The sequence below is a fragment of the Amblyomma maculatum genome, chromosome 1, assembly GCF_055883805.1.
Source record: "Amblyomma maculatum isolate TAMU_Amacu chromosome 1, ASM5588380v1, whole genome shotgun sequence".
NCBI classification, from domain to species: Eukaryota; Metazoa; Arthropoda; class Arachnida; order Ixodida; family Ixodidae; genus Amblyomma; species Amblyomma maculatum.
This window is the reverse complement of record NC_139344.1, coordinates 167,472,119-167,491,115: the sequence shown is the minus strand read 5'-3', so window position 1 is coordinate 167,491,115 and position 18,997 is coordinate 167,472,119. Positions and strand designations below refer to the sequence as shown.

General features: G+C 41.6%; 1 protein-coding gene across 10 annotated transcripts in view; it reads left to right on the top strand.

Annotated features, from left to right (window-relative positions):
* Positions 1-18,637, top strand: part of LOC146204829 (uncharacterized) — a 175,849-nt gene extending 157,212 nt beyond the window's left edge. For 4 of the 10 annotated variants that reach the window (XM_084589533.1, XM_084589527.1, XM_084589529.1 and 1 more), the window contains 4 exons: positions 3,400-3,475; positions 3,581-5,253; positions 10,175-10,602; positions 16,602-18,636. In XM_084589533.1, coding sequence (XP_084445659.1) covers positions 3,400-3,475; positions 3,581-5,253; positions 10,175-10,602; positions 16,602-16,962 — 2,538 coding nt within the window. In that variant the 3' untranslated portion in view covers positions 16,963-18,636. Of the gene's footprint in view, positions 1-3,399; positions 3,476-3,580; positions 5,254-10,174; positions 10,603-16,601 lie in introns of all 10 variants that reach the window. The other 6 variants (XM_084589531.1, XM_084589535.1, XM_084589530.1 and 3 more) reach the window with 3 other exon arrangements.
* The last annotated feature ends 360 nt before the right edge of the window (positions 18,638-18,997 follow it).

Below are 18,997 nucleotides of genomic sequence, written 5' to 3'. Positions count from 1 at the left end.
TTGTAGTTTATTAGATTTTCGTACCATCTTTGGATGTCTTTAGTGTCCCTTTAAGCCCTTGCGCTCCATTGTTGTGCCTCCTTTTCACAGATTGACCGGTTTTCGCGGCTGCCGGCTGCCATTGTTAGCTCCCCCGCAGCTTTCGCCCTTTCGCAGCTCCGTCCCAAGGGAGTAGTCGATGGCTGTCCATACATAGGCAGATTTTCATGTCACGATACCAAATATGGGCATGCCTAGAGTTTGGCCACTCGACACTGGCATGGCGCGGTCAGTAGTGTCCATGAATCACTGACTGGCATCCGCAGCCTCATGCACGCGCATGAGCCTTGGCAGTGTTACTGGTTGTTACGGAGTCGATGATGTGCAGGCAGTGCGTAGTGCTCAAAGTAGTGGTTTGCACATCCAGATGACTTGTAGTGGCACTGAAGAATGTTCAGCACCTCCGAGACTCTGCACTTTGTAACCAATACATTCTGGCCAGGGAATTTTATGAATTCATATCTCGAAATTCTTATCATCGAGATTCTACCATGTTTTATAATAAAAGTTTAAAAGCAGCAATAGAATGTTTTCTTCACATCGGGAAAGAAGTGCATAAATCTATGGAAGAGGATGTGATTATGGCCACTTGCATGTGCTAATAGCAGTTTTGGATGCTTGAGCTTGGGTGCATCATGTCGGTGACCATTGAAAGAGTACTGCTCAGCATGGAATGCTTAGAAACACTCTCTTGCCACAGGTTAAAATAGTTGTCATGATATGTTCATAGTCAGCAAAACTTTCAAAATAAGCCTTTTGCAAAAATTTGACCTTTTTTTTTCTTTCTGAAATTACTCTGCACATTCAGGGACATTGTTTTGTGTTTCTAGGTGTAAAAGTTAAATTACTGACACTACCTAATCAGCAAAATTGGCTTAGCTTGAAGAGTAATTCTTTTTGCTCTAGGTACTTGGCAGCCATTCTTGTTTTTTTTTTTTTCTGTTTTTATGTCTGCATTTTGCAACTTCTTTCTTTCTTTCAAACCTTTGGCTAACATAACTGAAGCAGCCTTTGTATCTGTGTGCTTGCCTCTGTTCACAGATTTGTTGGTTTATTAATGTCGGTTGCTCTTTGATAGCATATAGAGTGAATGATTTCTGGTGGGAAGGGCTTAACAGACTAAGCAATGATTCCTTTTACTGCACTCTTGAAGTACTGTGTGGGCTCACAAGCTGTAGACGTTCATTCCATTGCAGCTGAATTTGTAGTGTTTAACCGTATGAGTGTTGAAAATGTTCGAAAAAAGTCTACCCCCAGTGTCAAATTTTTTTATTCCTGATTTTAAATGAAATTGTGAAAGGCCAGATAAATAGGCAAAAAATATATAGGGAAAGTATTAGTCATAGCATCAATGAAACTAACTAAATGGGAGAGCAATGACACCCCGTGAGTGTCGATATAGACAATTTATAGACAATAGTATAGACAATTTTTGTACATTCTAGAGGATGGCAGCACCTCCCAGTAAGTGTGTGTCTTCTGAAGGGTGCGAAGCAGCACAGTACGCATACGGCAAAAACCCGCAGGACGTAATTTGGCCGCAGTACCCGTATGGCAAAAACACATGAAGGGTTAAAAATAATGTTGTGCTTCACCCATGTATACCAGAACCTTGGTAATTTGAAGAAAAGAACCAATATTTTTTTTATATCAGATATTTACTCCACTTCAGATTCCAAAGCATTCATTTATTGCTAGAATTATTTTTCTAACTGCTGACTTTTGAGCTGTTGTACTATCAGGATTGGAAGCGCTGCTCCATTTGCTCCATTCTGCTCCAAAATGCAATATTGCTCCAAAACTGCTCCAAACTGGCTGTTTTGATGTTCTGCCATCAAATTTAGCAGAGCATGGGAACAATGTCTTTGCACCAGAGGCAAAGATATAATGCATCTTGCTCTGGGCCTAATACAAATGAAAGGGAAGGAAGCATGGGGCATAATAAATATTTGTTCGCAAGTAAATTTAGTATGAGCCACTGGCGATTGGAGATAATTGCGAAAAAAAAAAAAATGCACTGCGCATGTGACGTAGCACCTCCTCTCAGCCTTTTGATTCGCCGGTGGAGAGAGAAGCGAGAGCAGCAAGCGAAGCAGATAGGCTCAAACTACTGTGAGCCGTTCGGAAGGAAACTTGTCCATCCGGAAAAACCGCACAAGTTATTCTAATAGTTTTGCTCTATGAACAAGCAGGCACTCATCGAGCCTCTTTATCAGCAACAAGCTTGTTGGGCCTACGGCAGACACAATCATACTTGAATTGCTATGGGTTTGTACTCCAAAGATGTCACTCACTAGGAAGCTTCTCAAGAGCGTTGGAAAGTCATACAGGGCCTATTGCCAAGATTTTAAAGATGAGCCCCAGCATTGTTCAAGCAAAGAATGATAGAACTATTGGCAGGTGGTAGTGAAGTAAAAATTCTTAAAGATGAAAAGGCTACCCTTCAGTGCCATCTATATTTCCTGAAGGCACTACTGACCACTGCACAAAAATTTATCACACAGCCATAGGATCAAAAAGGATATGCACAAGATAGAGAGCAGAAATGTCATGACCATTAATCTGAGCTCCAAATTGTCAGAATAGGCCAACTAGGTGTTCAGTTATGAAGTGCACAAGCAAGCGTTTCATTTGCTGCTACTAGTCTGTTCCAAGTTGTTGGCCGCTTGTCTTGTCAGAAATGAGTGGGAAGTTGGAGAGGCATTGAACTTGCATAAAAAGGAATCAGATTGGAGAGTTCATATTTTTCTGTCAGAAAAAGAAAACTACAATTACTACAATTATCAGAGGCATTTGACCTTATAAACCTGCTCTAAAACACAATTCAAATGCTCCAAAACTCGTTTTATTGCTCCAAAGCTGCTCCAAAATATCTTTACTACTGCTCCCAAAGCTGCTCTAAAATGCTTGAGCCTGCTTCCACCACTGTTCTATGTAAGATACTAGGCAACTGCATGATTATGTATGGTAAAGTTCCAAACATTCGACATCCACTTCAAAATCACATTTCACATCACGCACAGTGGCTCTCTTATTGCAGTGTGCAAGAATCTTGTTTTCGTGACGAATTGCAATGTAGTTGGGTTGAATCTGAAAATGACATCTAAAGAGGCATGAGTGGTGGACCTTTCTAACACACAGGACTCAATACACACCATGCAACTCTTGCACAGCAAAAGTTTAGGACCTCTTGAACCTATGCTAGTGAGTGCAAGTTTTCAGACAATGATTTTTTGCTATCCGAATTAAATGATGCATTTTCCTTGAGTGTGTTCTCTGGTTTATTGTAAATAGTATTTCAATTTCTTGCAATGCCCCGTTTTTTTTTTTTCTTTTTTGTTTTTTTTTTTTTTTTAATAGGTGCTGCAGAAAAAAGACCAAAAACCGTGTCCAGAATCTCCAGTGGCTGCATTGAGTGCATCTCCAAAAAAATATGGTAAATGTGATTATCTATATTTAGAGAGCAGTGTTATATGACTTGGCAGTCTCTGAGAGCTTTCATAGTTTCTTTGTTCTCGCTTTTCTTTCTCTACTGTCTTAGAATCTGACTTTGGGACAGAGGAAGAGCACACCAATGAAGGCACATCATTTGCCTCATCTAGTGCTGAGGATTTGACGCCGCAATCAGCCACTCCATCTGCCAGTCATAAGAATACTGAGAAGTCAAGCTCAAGGGCATCTGCATCGTCCACTAGTTCTGACATTGTGGAAGAGCTGAGCAGAAAAGAAGTTGTGGAACCTTCTTGTACTGAAAGCACCGACGTTCCGAAACCAGGGGTGCCCACTTTGTCTGACTGTCCCAGAAGTGCAGAACAGTCATGCTTAAAAGTGGTTGATGCCAAGTTTAACCTTGAAGGCTCTCAGCTCATTAATACAGAAGCCCCTGATGCAGTAACATCCCAAGATAACACTTCTGACTTAGCTGGGATTGTTAGTGAACCTGCTTCTGATGTAACTGCTGGTGCTGCTGCTTTAGCAAAGAGCACCACTGATCGTTCACCTGATGCTACCATAGAGAATGCAGCATCTAGTGGGGAGGACGTCAGTGAGCACATCATTGTAGCAGCATCAGAATATGACTCACTTGAAGAAAGTGCAAAAGGGAAAGCAAACACCTGTGAACAGCCTGTAGAGGAGCCTTGTATACCTACCAGTGACAGGTCTGAATGCCAAAATGACACAACCTCTGATGGTATACTTTCTTCACTTGGTGACATTGAGGCATCTTTGGGTCATGAAGCAAGAGAACTGTCTAATCGAAGCCCAGACAAGGGGCTTCCTGTTGATGAGGTGCAAGTACTGGCGAAGGTCTGTAGTGACAGAGAGTCAGGTCCTACAGAAAATCTGGATGAGGCATCTGTGCTCAAGGGAGCTTCAAGTCCAGCAGGCAGCAGATCTACTGACAGCTCAGGATGCTCATCCAGCTTGGAAGATGAATCAGCAGCCGCAGAGGAGGTAGCTGAGTACACTGAGGAAATTGTGCATAGAGTAGTCATAACCGCAGGCCGATCTTGCGAAGAAAAAACTGAGGAGCGCAGAGTTAATGAGGCAGTTGACAGCATACTTCGTTACCTTCTGGAAGACACCATTCGGAGCCTGGTCAGCGGTAAGGGTTCTAGTGTGCAGCATGTGGAAAAAGTCATGACAGGTCAAGAAGCAACATCTACTGAGCCTGCCAGAATACTACAAAATGAATGTGCGCCTCCTGCCGATGTGGTGTCTTGTAACGAGCACTTAACTGTGCCCTTAAAGGAAGCTGTTACAACTGCTGCAGACAGCAGCACAAAGAATGAACTTCTTGTTGAGGTCTGTAGTAATGGAACATCACCAGCTGATGTTACCCAAATCGAGAGACCTGAGGCAGCGGAATTTTTAAATTCCAGCGATCGGGCCTGGGACGCTGAGCAGATTAATGCAATTGCTGACAAGTTGGTTTCAGAAGCAGTCGATTCGGTGTTGGCCATTGCAAAAGAGGAAAGACTGCTCACTGCAGTGTCTGTTGAGAGTGACAGTCAAATGTCCAACGTAAGCCAAAAGGTGAATGCGATCCTCGCAAGCATTGAAGAAACAAGGAATAACCGTGAATTTCAAAGGCCACAAGATTTGATGGTGCTCTCAACAGATCTGGACGATGAGGAGTTTTCCTGGAAGGATGCTACAGCAGCTCCAGTTCTTGCGCTGACTGAGGATGCGCCTTCAGAGGCAGGTGCTAAGGTGAGTGTTCGTGCTGTACGCATCAGGCAATGTTCCACTTTCTTTAGACTTAGTTTCTTTGAATTTTTCTTCTGAAAATGTTATTTCTGGATTATTGTTTGTTTTATTTTTGTAAATATAAATATAGCAAGCACCAGTTGCATATTATAGTACTAGTTATAGTTTATTTTAGGATCATTAAATATGAAAGGCATGAGAGTACAAGGTGCTGTTTGCCCAAAAATTTGTAGGGGGTAGTGCCCCGAGTTTTTTCAAATCTGATGCTTGCATTTGAGGATTGAAACCTTCAGCCTTTGCATATGAGTGCGATCACTGCCACCATTTTTCTAGCTTCAAATATAAGTCACAGAGCTGATCAACTTGTAATATAAGCTATTTATTCTTTTTGCTTGGAAGGCTCCAGGAGTTGCCTAATGTGAAATTGCTGTTATCGTCATAATCATTTGTCATCCTTGAAGGCCCCCTGTCTGGATATTACATTGTGAGGGGGGATACAAAAGATATACTACAGAAACAAAAGGTCGGCATAAAAGCGGCAAGATAAACACATAGTGGAGCAAAGAAATGTGCCATTCGGGAGCAGGATTTACCCACATTGGCTAGTTCCTAACACCATCATGCTCGTGGATGAGTATTCTGACAGCACAGCAAATACACAAGGGTGAATGACAAAAGGGTCAGTATGGGAAGGCCAGAATTAATATAAACATGAAACGGAGCAAAGAGCATGTCAGTCAAGAAGGTGGTTTAGCAATGTTGCCTTAAATCTAGATGCGTTACGCTCATTAGCAATTGGCACAGACAGCAAGTTCTGTTCTTTAGTCATGATTGGGAAGAATGACTTAATAAAAGTGTTAGTTGTTATTGAACCTTAAAATAATTTGTTCGACACTGTTGAATCAAGCAGATGGCATTATGCACAAATTGAAGTAGTTATAAAAGAGCCATGTACAGTAAAACCTCGTTGATGTGTTCTAGAAAAAATGCGGGGAAAATGCATGATGATGAATGCGGGAAAACGCATGATCTGAACTGCATGATTTTTTAAAAATTTGTAACTGCTGTATCAAAGGCATTTAGAATTGAGGCTTTCACTGCATAAAAGTGTAGATTAGCATTTATAGACAAAATATGCACTGCTATTTTTTTAGCTTTCGCAGAATTCAGTCCGTATTTATGTTGTCCTGAGCAGGGAATAGGTTGAGTAACAAATCTAGTTCATAGATGTCAATGACGAGCTGGGAGCACTTCCTTGGGTGTTTCCGGGTGCCTTGTGCCCTTACACCAGTGACTTGCGGGGAAGCCATTGTGATGGCTTACATTCATAGCGTTTTTGCTCATGCGTGTGTCCCGCATACTCGATCAGTTTGTATGTAAGCGCTTCTCAGATGGTTCACTCCTATGCCCCTAAGGCACCACAAAGAAGCCACCGTGTTTCTCCTCAGGCAATCATGTTTCCGTGGGAACTGTCGCCTCGTATGTTGACTCGTTGGCATTTTCGATGCTTTGTCCCTTTGCACCTAGGCACTGCAGGAAAGCAACTGTGGCTGATTAGCACTGCTGATCACTTTTTCATGTCGTGAGTGCATCTTTAGCACATGTCCGGTTGATCGCAAAACGTCGCAAACTTATACGACCACAATTTGTGTAAATTTCTTTTGTAGTAACCAGGAAATAGTGTTTTCCAGGAACATATCACTAGGAGAAAAATAGTGTAACTCTATGGGAGATGCGTTACTGCCCACTATTTTGAGCGTATGAAACGGGAACGTATCAGTGAGGTTCTACTGTATATAGTGGAAATTGATGTATATAGCTTATGAAAATAAAACACGGGCACAACACTTTGCGTCTAACAGCTAAGACGATTTGAGTGATGATTTTATTGAGCTTGTACTGCAATGGTAGTCTTTATGTTGATTATATGAAGCATGGTGGATGGTTCTGAATGGATTCAGGCATGTTAAGTAGGACTGATGACAACTGATCCCGGATTCACATTTGAACTTACCGTAAACAAGTTTCATATGCCAGTTTTCTCATGTTGGAAGGGAACTTTGAATGTATGTGAAAAATGGCCTTCATTTTTGTCTGCCCAAGTTACCGAATATTAAAGAGTTGAGTTGCAGTGATTCCATGAAACTTGCATAAAACTGCACTATAAGTATTATGTTTTATCACCCTGAGTGTCCGTCAGTTTTGATTTTAACATCTTTCCGATGGGTAGCCTTATTACTGTGGGTATTTATATGTTGTTTAAATGCATTCATCGGCAAAGATGTGGATGTATTATCAGAGGGAAGGTCATTAATAAAAATTATGTGGTACACCAGAAGTTACGCAAGTTGTTTGAAAGGAAGGCTGTCAATTACAGTAAACCGAGAGTGCGACGGGAGGAAGGGGTGAATCTAGTCCAAAACAAGTGTACGGGGATGAAGGTTTGAAAATTAGGACACGATATGTTGATGAGGGTTGATGAGACATCGATGTAATTTTGGTCAAATGCTTTAGAAAAATCCAGATAGATCGCATCGGTTTGGAGCAAAAAATCAAGTTTCAGGTGAAGGTCCATGGTGAACTGAAACAATTGTGACAGAATAATAATAACAGAAGCCATGCTAATTTTTGAAGGAGGAGGAGGTAGAATTCAGATGGGATGCGATATGCGAATATATAATGTGTTCAAGGAATTTACAGGGAACGCAGGTTAATGAAATACGTCGATAATTGGACGGATTTGTACAATTGCCCGCCTTGAACACGGGGACCACTTTGTATATTTTTCATTCGTTAGATATTGAATCATTATCAAGGAATTGATCACAGATCGCTCTTCAGACATGACAAGATATGTTTTTTATAGCCTTTGTTGTCTGAGCAGTAATTTTATCTGGTCCTGTGTCACTGGAAATGTTTAGTTTGTCTATCAGAGCAGAGATGCCTTCACTCATAATGCTGGCAAGAACAATCTCTGGGAAGGTAAAGCTTTGTAAGCTTGGTGTATTCAAGGCAGGCTAATGTGTGAAAACTGGAAATATCTTTGAGTTGTTATTTAAGACTCCATAGTGATCATTGGGAAAAACCTTTTCTTTTTTTTTGGGGGGGGGGGGGGGGAGGGGGGGGGCACACCTTAGATGTTTGTATTCCTCGAAGCATGCAAATTTTTCTTGAAAGCTAATGTACTAACTTTAGCTTTACGGTAAAGCTTTTTTTTTTTTCCAAGAAAATTTCCTCAAGGAGTTCAAGCGCCAGGGTTTGTTTGAATCACTGCTAGTGCATGTCGGTGGAATGTACGTTTCAGACAGCTCTAAAATTGCCTTCTTGAAAATTGGCCAGTTTTGTCCGAGCGTCCTATTATAGGCAGATTGCTGACAGTCATGCAGAAAGAACTCAAGCCCCAAGGTAATATGGCTCACGTCTTCTTTTTTGTAATCGCAAATATGCCTAGTAGAGTGCTGCCATGTGTAGAGAGAAGTGAACGGCTGAATACAATAATGTTGGGGTCACTGAAGCTGTCTATGCATGATAGTGACTATAGATGAGCTCTGGGTTGGTCGTAGAGACCAAATAAAGTGTCACTGTCGTGGGTAAGAATTTTCACTGCTTCGCTGAAGTTGAAAATCATGGCAGTGTTAAGGAAATCTTTGGCAAGAGAATGTGCAAAAGTTTTCTCAGACGATGTCTGGGAAATAAGACTCCACTGAGGATGAAATTGGCACGAGAAAAAATAAGCATAAAGATAGAGCAGAACGGAGCATAATTCAGCAGTAAAAGAACTGTCGCTTGCAGTTATTATAGTTTTGGTTGTGGAAAAGGTGAGTTTGACACAAAGAACTTCATGGCAGGGATGGACAATAAGGAGGGAAGAATTCGGGCTGCGTTTAATAAACACTAGAACACCACCATCCCTGTATGAAGCCCTATCAAGTCTGCAGACGGTAAACAGCATGTTATCAAGAAGCTGTTTCAGATATTATTTGAGAGCCACAGTTTTGTGAAAATAGCAATTTCAGTGCTCTTATCCTAGAGAAAAGCTTTCTCTGTTGGTGTGCAAATCACACAGTGCACCATTCAGTTTCGATCTATGCACCCTGGACTCAAAGAAATGAAATATTTCCAAAGTTATGTTCTCCAAGAATTTATGATTGAAGCAGTACATTTTATTGCCGAGATGTTCATTCAGTTGTGATAGGTCCTAAAAATGTCTTTTCAATGCCTTCTGTTTCAATAGGTAGTTTTTGTGATAGGGCAAGCTTATCATGTGCTGTACAGGTTCTGAACATGGAATAAAAGCTGGGGAAAAGTTGAGAGCACTAGCCTAAAAAAAAATATCTTGTTAGCTCCTTATGGTGTGTTGTAGAAACAACTCCTTACTAAGCATTAACCACGTTTTTCAGGAGTGTTGTATACACGCATGATAAAAGCTGCCATGCATCTCATGCATTTGTATATGCCTTTAATCCTCGTAGTGTTTGTTTTTTGATCTTCTGTTCCTGTTACATGTGATAAGGCGCACCTATTCATGTTTCATGCAGTTAAATATTACTGCAGTTTCTCGCGTCAGCAGTGGTCATTTAGAGCTCAAGTGTGTTCTACCTAATTGCTTTGATCCCAAGCTTGATAATGCACCCAAGTTTGATAATGCACTTATACTTGCATTGAAATGGACCATTCAAGTGGAGCTTATATTCAAAGAACTGGGAAAGACTGTGCTTGCATCTTTTTTTTTTTTTTTCTTCTTTCCTGTTTTGACTTCAGTATGCCAGTAAAGCTTGAATATTGCAAAGTTTCAGTTCTCAAAACTTTGTGAAAAGAAGTCAACTGCTCCCAAATTTGTTTCTTTTATTGTTGTCCCTGTAGCTTTCTCGATGAGCAGCTTGTCTCCCTTCTCGAAATATTTCTCTGACATTGTTTTTTCCAGGAACTGTGTTCACGTGCAGTCCAGGCTGAAGACTTTTTATCAACGACTACTGAGCAGGACTGGTTTGACGATGACTTTGGACTTGGTTCTGATGAAAGTGCCTTGGCCTACCAACGGCGCATTCCCAACAAGCCACCTCCTCCGTACAGTCCACCCAAGGGCGGCTTCATGTCCAGGTTGTTTCCTGAGGCTCCCTGGAAAGTTCCAAACACGGAGGCTGAAGTCTTAGCCTTGGTACGGAAGGCAGCTAACACCGTTTACAGTGCCGTTAGACAAGGAAGAAATCTTTCCGAGCTGGCATTTGACCAAGAGCATGTGGATGAGACGGCTCCTGCTAAGAAAACATCCGTTGTTGACGAAGACAGCCATCATGCCTACTGTGAATTCGTGTTTGATTTGGTGAGGGAAACAGCACAGGAGCTTTTCTGGTGAGTGGCATTGTTTTCTATCAACATATTGCCGCGAACCAGTCTCCCTGCATTTACTGCACACAAGGCATCATATTGAGCACTATATATTGCTTAAAAAGAAAAGAAACTGTTCTGAAGTCGGAAAGAACTCCAGAACAAAGCAGCCTCTCATAGGAGGGCCTCCAACCAGTAGTGTTGGCTGGCCTTTTGTCAAGATGTTGCTTTCAAACGCCTTGCCACTGCTGGCCATCTGCAATGCGCCACGCTAGAAGGTGCGAGGTAGTTGACCGCGATGTTGTGACAGTGAGTCAACACTATTACTAACAGTGCCTCCTTGAAGATGTGTTTCCAGCTTCATTCTTCAGTTGTATCCAACTATAATAATAGTGCTGCTTAACTAGCTGCCACATTTTATGATTTTGTACACTGTCGGGGCTCTATTATAAATGCAGAAACAGCAGCATCTTTCAAAGCATCTTCCAAACAGGAGAGAAATTGAAGTCTACCTACATTGGTGCATTACCTTATTTTAATGATAAAGATGCTACCATGATTTTCCATACAGTAAGATTAAGTTAAGTTGGCCATCAAAGGAACAGTAAAAATGTTCAAATTATTGTAAAGTTTGAACTATCGAAAAAGTGTTTGAATCGCATTAATTTTATCCAAGTGAATGCCCGGAATGTGGCTGTCTGTGCATGAGACAAAAAGTAAGTGATGACTACGATATTTTGCGGTTTCTTCAAGTGCATTGCTTTGCGCACACTGTCGGCAAATCGCAAGTGCCTCCATGGCTTTTTTCGCAGTGCGACGCAGTAGCAGTGGTGCTTCTTGACAAACGACCCCGTCGCATATTGAGACTGGGTATGCGCCGAAGCATCCTAAGAACACAATGGGTCAAGATACTCGCACGGAGAAAACATGGGGATTCAAGAGAGAAGTACATGTATGCGTTAGAACGGCATGAAGTGTAAGCAGTGTCCAAAACGTTACAACTGGCTGATGCGCGCACCCTATGGCAGCAGCGGGATGGCGTGAGAAGCGAAATGAAACTATTTTGCTGGGTTACATTTCAGCAATGGAAAACTTCCAATCCTCATCGCGCCAACCATAGTGCATGTGTCTGAGGGGCACTGGCATAACTATTTTATGCAATTCTTGTTCAAAAAGGTCTGTTTGAACAATCGCTGGCTACATGGGTCGTACCTCGATGTGACCCCCCTCCCTTTCTTTGAATTCACCAGTGTGAGCCCACCCATGTCCGAATTAGCGGGCATCCAACACCCTAGACTTACAGGGGCGTCTGCCAGGTCCGCGCTTATAGTGCGAGTAATCCAAGTTCTTCAATTAACGGGGCTCGGATTAACAAGATGTTACTGTACAGTACAAGCTGGTCAATTAAAACTTCCAAGAGACCAGAGAGAACGTTCGGAACACTCAAAAAATAAATTATTGAATGTCCTCCAAGAAACTCAGAAACTGCTTGCATGGTGGTGAATTTATTTGATAAAAGTCTGAGCGATAGTTGCTTGATTTTGAGATCGGAGCAGCACAGCAATGACTGTTTACTTCCATCAATGCTTAATTTTGTACATGCTATTGGGGGCATTGAAAGGGAAATCCTCCAATATCGTGAGCACCTGCTGCATCCTTTGCTGTGCAAAGCAGCAAAGAGCTTCACTGCTATCGTATAACACCCATTATAAACAGCACCTTTGCGTTTTTGTGTAAGAGGAGATTTCACTGCACAAACAGCAACGGCATTTAACAAGTGTGCAGTCCACTGCACAGCAAAGTCAGAAGGTGAGCCTCACCACCTCTCCAAATTAATAAAGTGCTACCAAAGTCATCTGAATTAGTTTTATGCCATAGAACTGTATATAGTTTGACTGGACTGGGCGAGGTGTTTCAAGTTATCCAGCATTCTGAGTTAACAATGGCCAAAATAATAAGACTTTATTGTCATTTTTGTTAAAAATGTTCCTGCTAAATGTTGGCAGGATTGTGCAGCGAGGATGACTCTTTATTTATTACTTGTGAAGTGAGTTGACGCTTCCTTTCCCTTTCTATTAATCTTCTGGTGGAATCCTTTTCTTCCACAAGGAAGCAGGATCTTCAACTTACGTCCCCAGGCGTATCATCCCCCACGTTAGTGCTGCTACAACCTTTGCTTATTCCAAGATTAGTATGTGTTGATAAGTCAGGGGATTTCGTCAAACACTGTTTGCAGTGTTTAAAAATTGGCATTGAGTTAAAAGTATTTTTTTTTTCTTTGCATAGGATAGTAATAGCCATGATGTCTTGCTGAGTAAATTGGAAGGAATAGCTAAGCATGATGAATGACCTAGACAAGAAAACTGGATTGGTGCAGTCTAAAAAATTATTAAACAGAAATCTGCAGTAATGGTAGACAGTCCTGGAAGGGAATTACAGTTTATGATAGCAAAGTGCCAGGAGTGGTAAAGGGATATTTCGATATCGGGCAGGGACCTTAAACTCTCATTTGAATGCAGGGCACATTGAGAAAATGCAATTCCTCACAGGCCATGAGCCGGAAATAAAAAAAAAACACACAATAAAAACAGCTAAGAGTTTTAAACAAAAAAGGAAAATATAAACGGATTACATAAAATAAATGTCAGCAAAAAGGTCTTGTTCCCAGACCACACTCGCATTTGAAGGCAGCTGCCATCTGTCCAAACTCAACATTAATCAGAGAGACAAAGCCTCTTTTCATTTTTACAAAGAGCACGCACCTTCTTGGGACGAGGTCATTTAATCGAGTTTAGTTGGAAAACTAGTCTGGTGGTTAAAGCCAACTTGTGAGGCTGGCACATGCTTTGGAAAAAAAGGCAGAAATTTTTGAAGCCACCAGGCTGCAACGCAGCTCTGTGGGTGTGTGTGGCATCGCGTGTTTGAAACCTTGATATAGGGCTAGTAGTCAGCAGATCCAGGCCACGAACGTGAAATATCTATAGGAATATGAAGGGTGGGGTGAATTTGAAGGCACTCTTGGATCATGAATGGCAGTTGTTTATCAGTATTCCTGAAGAGAAAAGTATTTATCAACATTATCCTATTTGTACTCATATATGAGGTAGAAACATGGAGGCCAACGAAAAGGGTTCAATTTAATTTGAGGATGACCAGAGCAAGCTATAGGAACGAAAACAACCGGTGTAACATTTAGAGACAGGAAGCAAGCAGAGCATGTCAGGGAACAAACATAAAGACATTCGAAGGAGAATCCAGAAGAATAAATGGGCATGAGCGTGACATTTAAAAGATTACCGATGGTCATTAAGGGCATTGACTAGGTTCCAAGAAAATCCAAATGTAACGCAGGGGGCAGCAGAAAGACAGGTGGGCGGATGAAATTAAGTTTGTAGCGGTAATGTGGCCGCAGTTGGCGCAGGACAGGGTTATAAATGGAGAAGTGCAGGAGAGGCCTTTGTCTTGCGGTGGGCGTAGTTGGGCTGATGATGATGATGATGGTATTAATAGCCATAACACTTTTAGATTTAGTGGTTCTTACAGTATTTTAGAGCAAGGAGTTTTGGCCCTGCACAACTGGTGCACTGAAATGGCATCGCTGAGGAGGGCACACTATTACACACACAATTGTTCACCATCCAGCGATGCATATGCCACATGCTCTTTTTTTTTTGCAGCACTTGTAGTAATTGGGGAAAGAGTATGTGACATATACATTGCTGAGTTGGTAGTATATGCTTGCAGGCATGGCTACGTATGCTCTTGAACTTTGCGGATTTGTTGTGGCTGATGTGCAGGGAAATTTCCTTTCCAACATCTGATGAAATTTCTATATTTAAAATTCTAAAAAATGATTAGGTCATTACTATTGGTGAGCATTTCAGCTAAAGAAAGGTTACTTTTAAATGTTATTACAATAACATTTAAATGTTTTAAATGTGTTAATAGCTTTTAGGGAAACACTCTGTATGCTTTTCATCTTGCTTTTCAAGATTGCGACTGTGCTAGACAGAAGTGAGCATTGACATTTCTCATAGTGAAGCATGGTCTGAATTTTGTTTTTTTTTCACCAGGTCAACTGCTTGCTTTGTTAGATAATACTAGTCAGGGTGTCTAGCGAACAGGAAAACTGGGAATTGTCAGGGAAATTTTATGCACCGGGAAAAATCAGTGAAATGTCAGGGTAACCATCAAAAATTTAGTCAAGTCAGGGAAAATGTCACAATATATTCTGCAGTGCATTTTTATTTTAAGCTGGCACACAGCAAATATGTTTTCTTTTTTTGCTGTGGCCACGCCGCAAGGCGAGGCGCGATATATTACTTTAACGCCAACGCATGGCTTAGCTGCCACAATAGAAGAACCAATACGCACTTATGGTAAGCACTCAATAAAATGCGCAGAAGCGCTGCATGAGAGTAGTATGTGACAAAAGGCAGGAATAACCACGTCTGCAGCGGCCAGCACGAAAGCGATCGGTAAGCTGTGCTATAGCTGGCTGCCACGTGTATGCGCGTAGCCATGTTGGATTAGATTGGTTTGGCTCTTTGCAGGGTGGGCAGCTAGCATGCTCTGAGGCTGGCATCGGTGCGCTTTTAATTTTCAGTAAACTTTTGATGTTCCTTTTTACTACTGTAAATTGCAGAATATGAATTTAAACAGCTTCGTGCTGGCAATTATCTGTCTATGCTCGTTATCATCAGCAGCTACATTTTTGAGCCTCTTCACTGCCGATGCAGCAGGCGTGCGTGCTGCTGGGAAGTATGCGACCCACTCAAGGCGGTCACCGCATGTACTGTGGTGCCTCACTAAAGCGATCGTTTTAAGCTGTAACTACTACAACGCTCCATATAGAACATATCAGCCAGTCATGCTTTCTTCATGTCCATGCCACTTCATTATATATTGTGATACAACTGCAGGTCATGCTCATGCTGGGAACGAATGCGCACACACCGCACGAAGCAATAACATTCAGTTTCCATGGTTGACAGTGGTAGTGATAAGAGCAAGTTGGAATTCACGGGGAAAAAAACTAGCGGAATGAGAGTCTTTGTAAATGCACCGACTCTCTGGCGGCGTCTGAGCAACCTGCGACAGATGGCGCTCGCGCTGCATTGTCAGTCCAATTGCATTCTTTTTGTAAGCTACCGCGAAGAAGACAATGAGCAGTCCCTTTTTGCAACTGCTTGAAATGGCAACGATGAACAGAGAGCCAAGCTAGTCCGTCTGAATGACTCAGCTTCACCTTGCTTTCATGGCCGTGCAAAACCGATTGTTTGCGATAAATATGCCTGCTCTTGTCTATATCATGTCAAAACGAGCCTTTGGCCGAAAAAAAAAAAACAATCTCCACAGTATTGCTGGTGTCAAATTTGGTCCAAAAAGTTGAACTTTTGGACACCGCAGAGTATGAAATATTGGATGTGAAAATGTACACGTTCCTTTGGGAGTTCCTGAATAGTAAGTCAAAGCATTAGTAAATACAGTTCAACTTCATTCCTAAGTAAAATTTTGGGAATATAGTAGTTTCAATGCTAAGGCATTATATTATTTTCGTCCGTACTTTTGGAAACCGTATTAATTAGGTTGTGCTTATATTTTCGCGCACAATGCCACAAACCAAGTGCAGCTGCATTGCCTTATTCACCCACTTCTTTATGGTACTTCCATCTCAGTAAGCATGCAAAGCTTCATCATGGACTTGCCTGTCCTGGTGGCTCAGTGGCTCTAGCATTCACTTGCTTGACCCCTAGGTTGTGAGTTTAATCCCAATCATGAGGGCCACATTTAAATGGAGGCAAAATTTAAAAAGGCGCCCATGTGCTATGCAATGCCAGTGGGTCAAAATAAGTCATAGCCCATATACCAAATCTGGATGTTAAACCCCACAATTGAAAAAATAATTGCAAACTTATTATGTGTGTACACAAGAAAAGAAAAACAGCCAGTCAGCACTTGGTTTATCACTCTGAGGTTACTGTGAAAGGTCAAAGCTAACAGGGTGGCACTTCTATTTTCAGCACTGAAGCGACAGACATGCCTCCACCACCATGGCAACGAAGTGTGCGTCTTAGAAGAAAGCAGCCTTTGCCCTCCACACTTGAATCATTTGTGCAAATTGTCGAGCACAAAGTAATGTCTGTGCCTGGACTCCATGAAAATTCAGAACTTGCGTTCCGGAATTTCGATAACCGAGGACTGAGTTTTGTGGACATTTTTCTACACTCAGAAGCCCGGAGTGAGGAGCCTGAGTGGGTGGACTACAGCCGTGAAGAGGTAGTTGTGAAAGACCAGGTTGCTTCTGCTATTTTTGAGCTCTTAGTGGATGACACCCTTGAAGTTTTGAAGTCACTGTGGCCACTGAGGTGGCACACATCATAAGTCACATACTGTATTATTTCTTGCACATATATTTTTTTCAAAACTAGCATAGTATTGTAGTAAACAATGTTGTTTCAAAGGCAGTTTCCGAAGTTATTTTCTGGTGGCTTGTGAACAAGACCCTGGAATCCTGACTGATTGTGGCAGGCCGTAGAAGGTGATTTTAGCGTTTTTGTTGAATATCAAACTAACCAAGGGAAAAATAAAAGATGTTTGCCAGTCACAGAAACTGCCATTTATTCCTTGGGTAACAGATCTGCAGCTGGCAAAAATAAAGGCTAGTGAGTGCACTAGGTAGGATGAAATAAAAACAGGAAGGATAGTAAGAAAGGATAGCAGAGAGAACTTACTGTTTGCAGCTGCATAAAAGGATCACATTCATTCTAAAACGTGCACAGAAAGATAGAACTGGAAGCAACGTGCACATTGGTGCCCGGTCATACTTTCAATTTGGACATGGCGATTCATTGCAGGGAGGTCATTCATTAGGATTCGTGATGACTTGTCTGGTAAATGACATTTCATGGGGGTTTCATTTTTTACCTTTATGGTTGATGATTTGTCATCATTTTGGAGTGATGAGATAAAAGTGCTTGGGTACGTTGAAACTGTTCACTGCTAGTCAACTTTTGCAAAAAAGGTATGCTGTAACATGGCTGAATTTGACAGGAGGTGCATTCACCTTAGAACCTATTCATAAGCACCTTTGTACAGTGTTGGTATGCCTAATGACTGATGATCCAAAATGTGCTCAACTTTATGCCAACAAACGATGATGCTGTGCTAATTTTTCTAAGGATATTAGCATTGCCTTGACCTGATGCTCAGTTTTCTGGAGTAAACGTTTTGGAAACAAAGGTCTTGACCCCCATAGAGTTTCTTACTCTTATCTAGAGAGAAAGCTGGTGCCGCCACCTATGGGAGTTTGCATAAAGCGTGCATAGTGCCACCATTGGCACTTTAAGCATCATGAGGTGGAGAGCTACTGGGTGCTGAACTACAACTTTTGGCCAAATAATGCAAAAATAGACATTCTACAATAAGTTATATCTCAACATTCAATATTGCGACTATAAATTGCAAAAAGCAAGTGAAACTGGACGTAAGTGCAAAATTTGTTCAAAATAAGCGATGGCTCTATCTCCTATTGGCTAAGAATTGAGCAGCACGGAAACCAATATTTCACACCTAATAGGCACACCTAAAAAAAAAAAAAAAATATGTATGGTTTGTCAATCGCTTTAAGTAGTCTTTTTTTTTTTTTTTTTTTTTAATGGCATTTCCGAAAGCAAACCTTTTATTGGCGTCGCCTGGTTTTGCATCTTCACTACTACTGCTTTTGCGCTCTATGTTCGCACCTCAAGATGTTGATGATGATGGTATTATTGGCAGATATTTCTCAGTGTAGGCTAGTTTAGCAATCATTTCTTTGTTTTAAGCAAATCTAGCATCATTTCCCATGCAAATTAGGCACTTTTCACAGCAAAATATATTTCACATAATTAGTTGTTGCATATTGCCATTTCCTTGCAGAGTAATGTTGCTACCAATCAATATGTAAATATGTATTTTTTTCCTGAATTGTTTGTGCCATGTAAATCTTACAAACACCAAATGGTTCTGCAATTGTTATTTGGTTTCATAAATCTTGGACCCTGCCATGATGGTGCTGCAGTGGTTTGGGTGTTCCGACTGTTGCACCTAAGGAGCGGTATCGAGTCCCGGCCGTGGTGGCCGCTTTTTGATGGAGGTGAAAAACAAGGCACCCGAGTGCTGTGCAATGTCAGTGCACGCCAAAGAACCCCAGATGGTCGAAATTTCCGAAGCCCTCCCTCATAGCCGGTGTTGCTTTGGGACGTTAGACCTCATAAACCAAACCGTAAATCTTGGTGATATAAGATCCCACACTCATTTCGCCTCAGCTATACTACATCAAAGACGCCGTCGCCATTTAAAACAAGCGGAAGGCTGAAAGATGAGGAAGCTGCAATGCAGTACTGTTGGTGGCCATCCACTAAATCGTTTTTAACCGCCC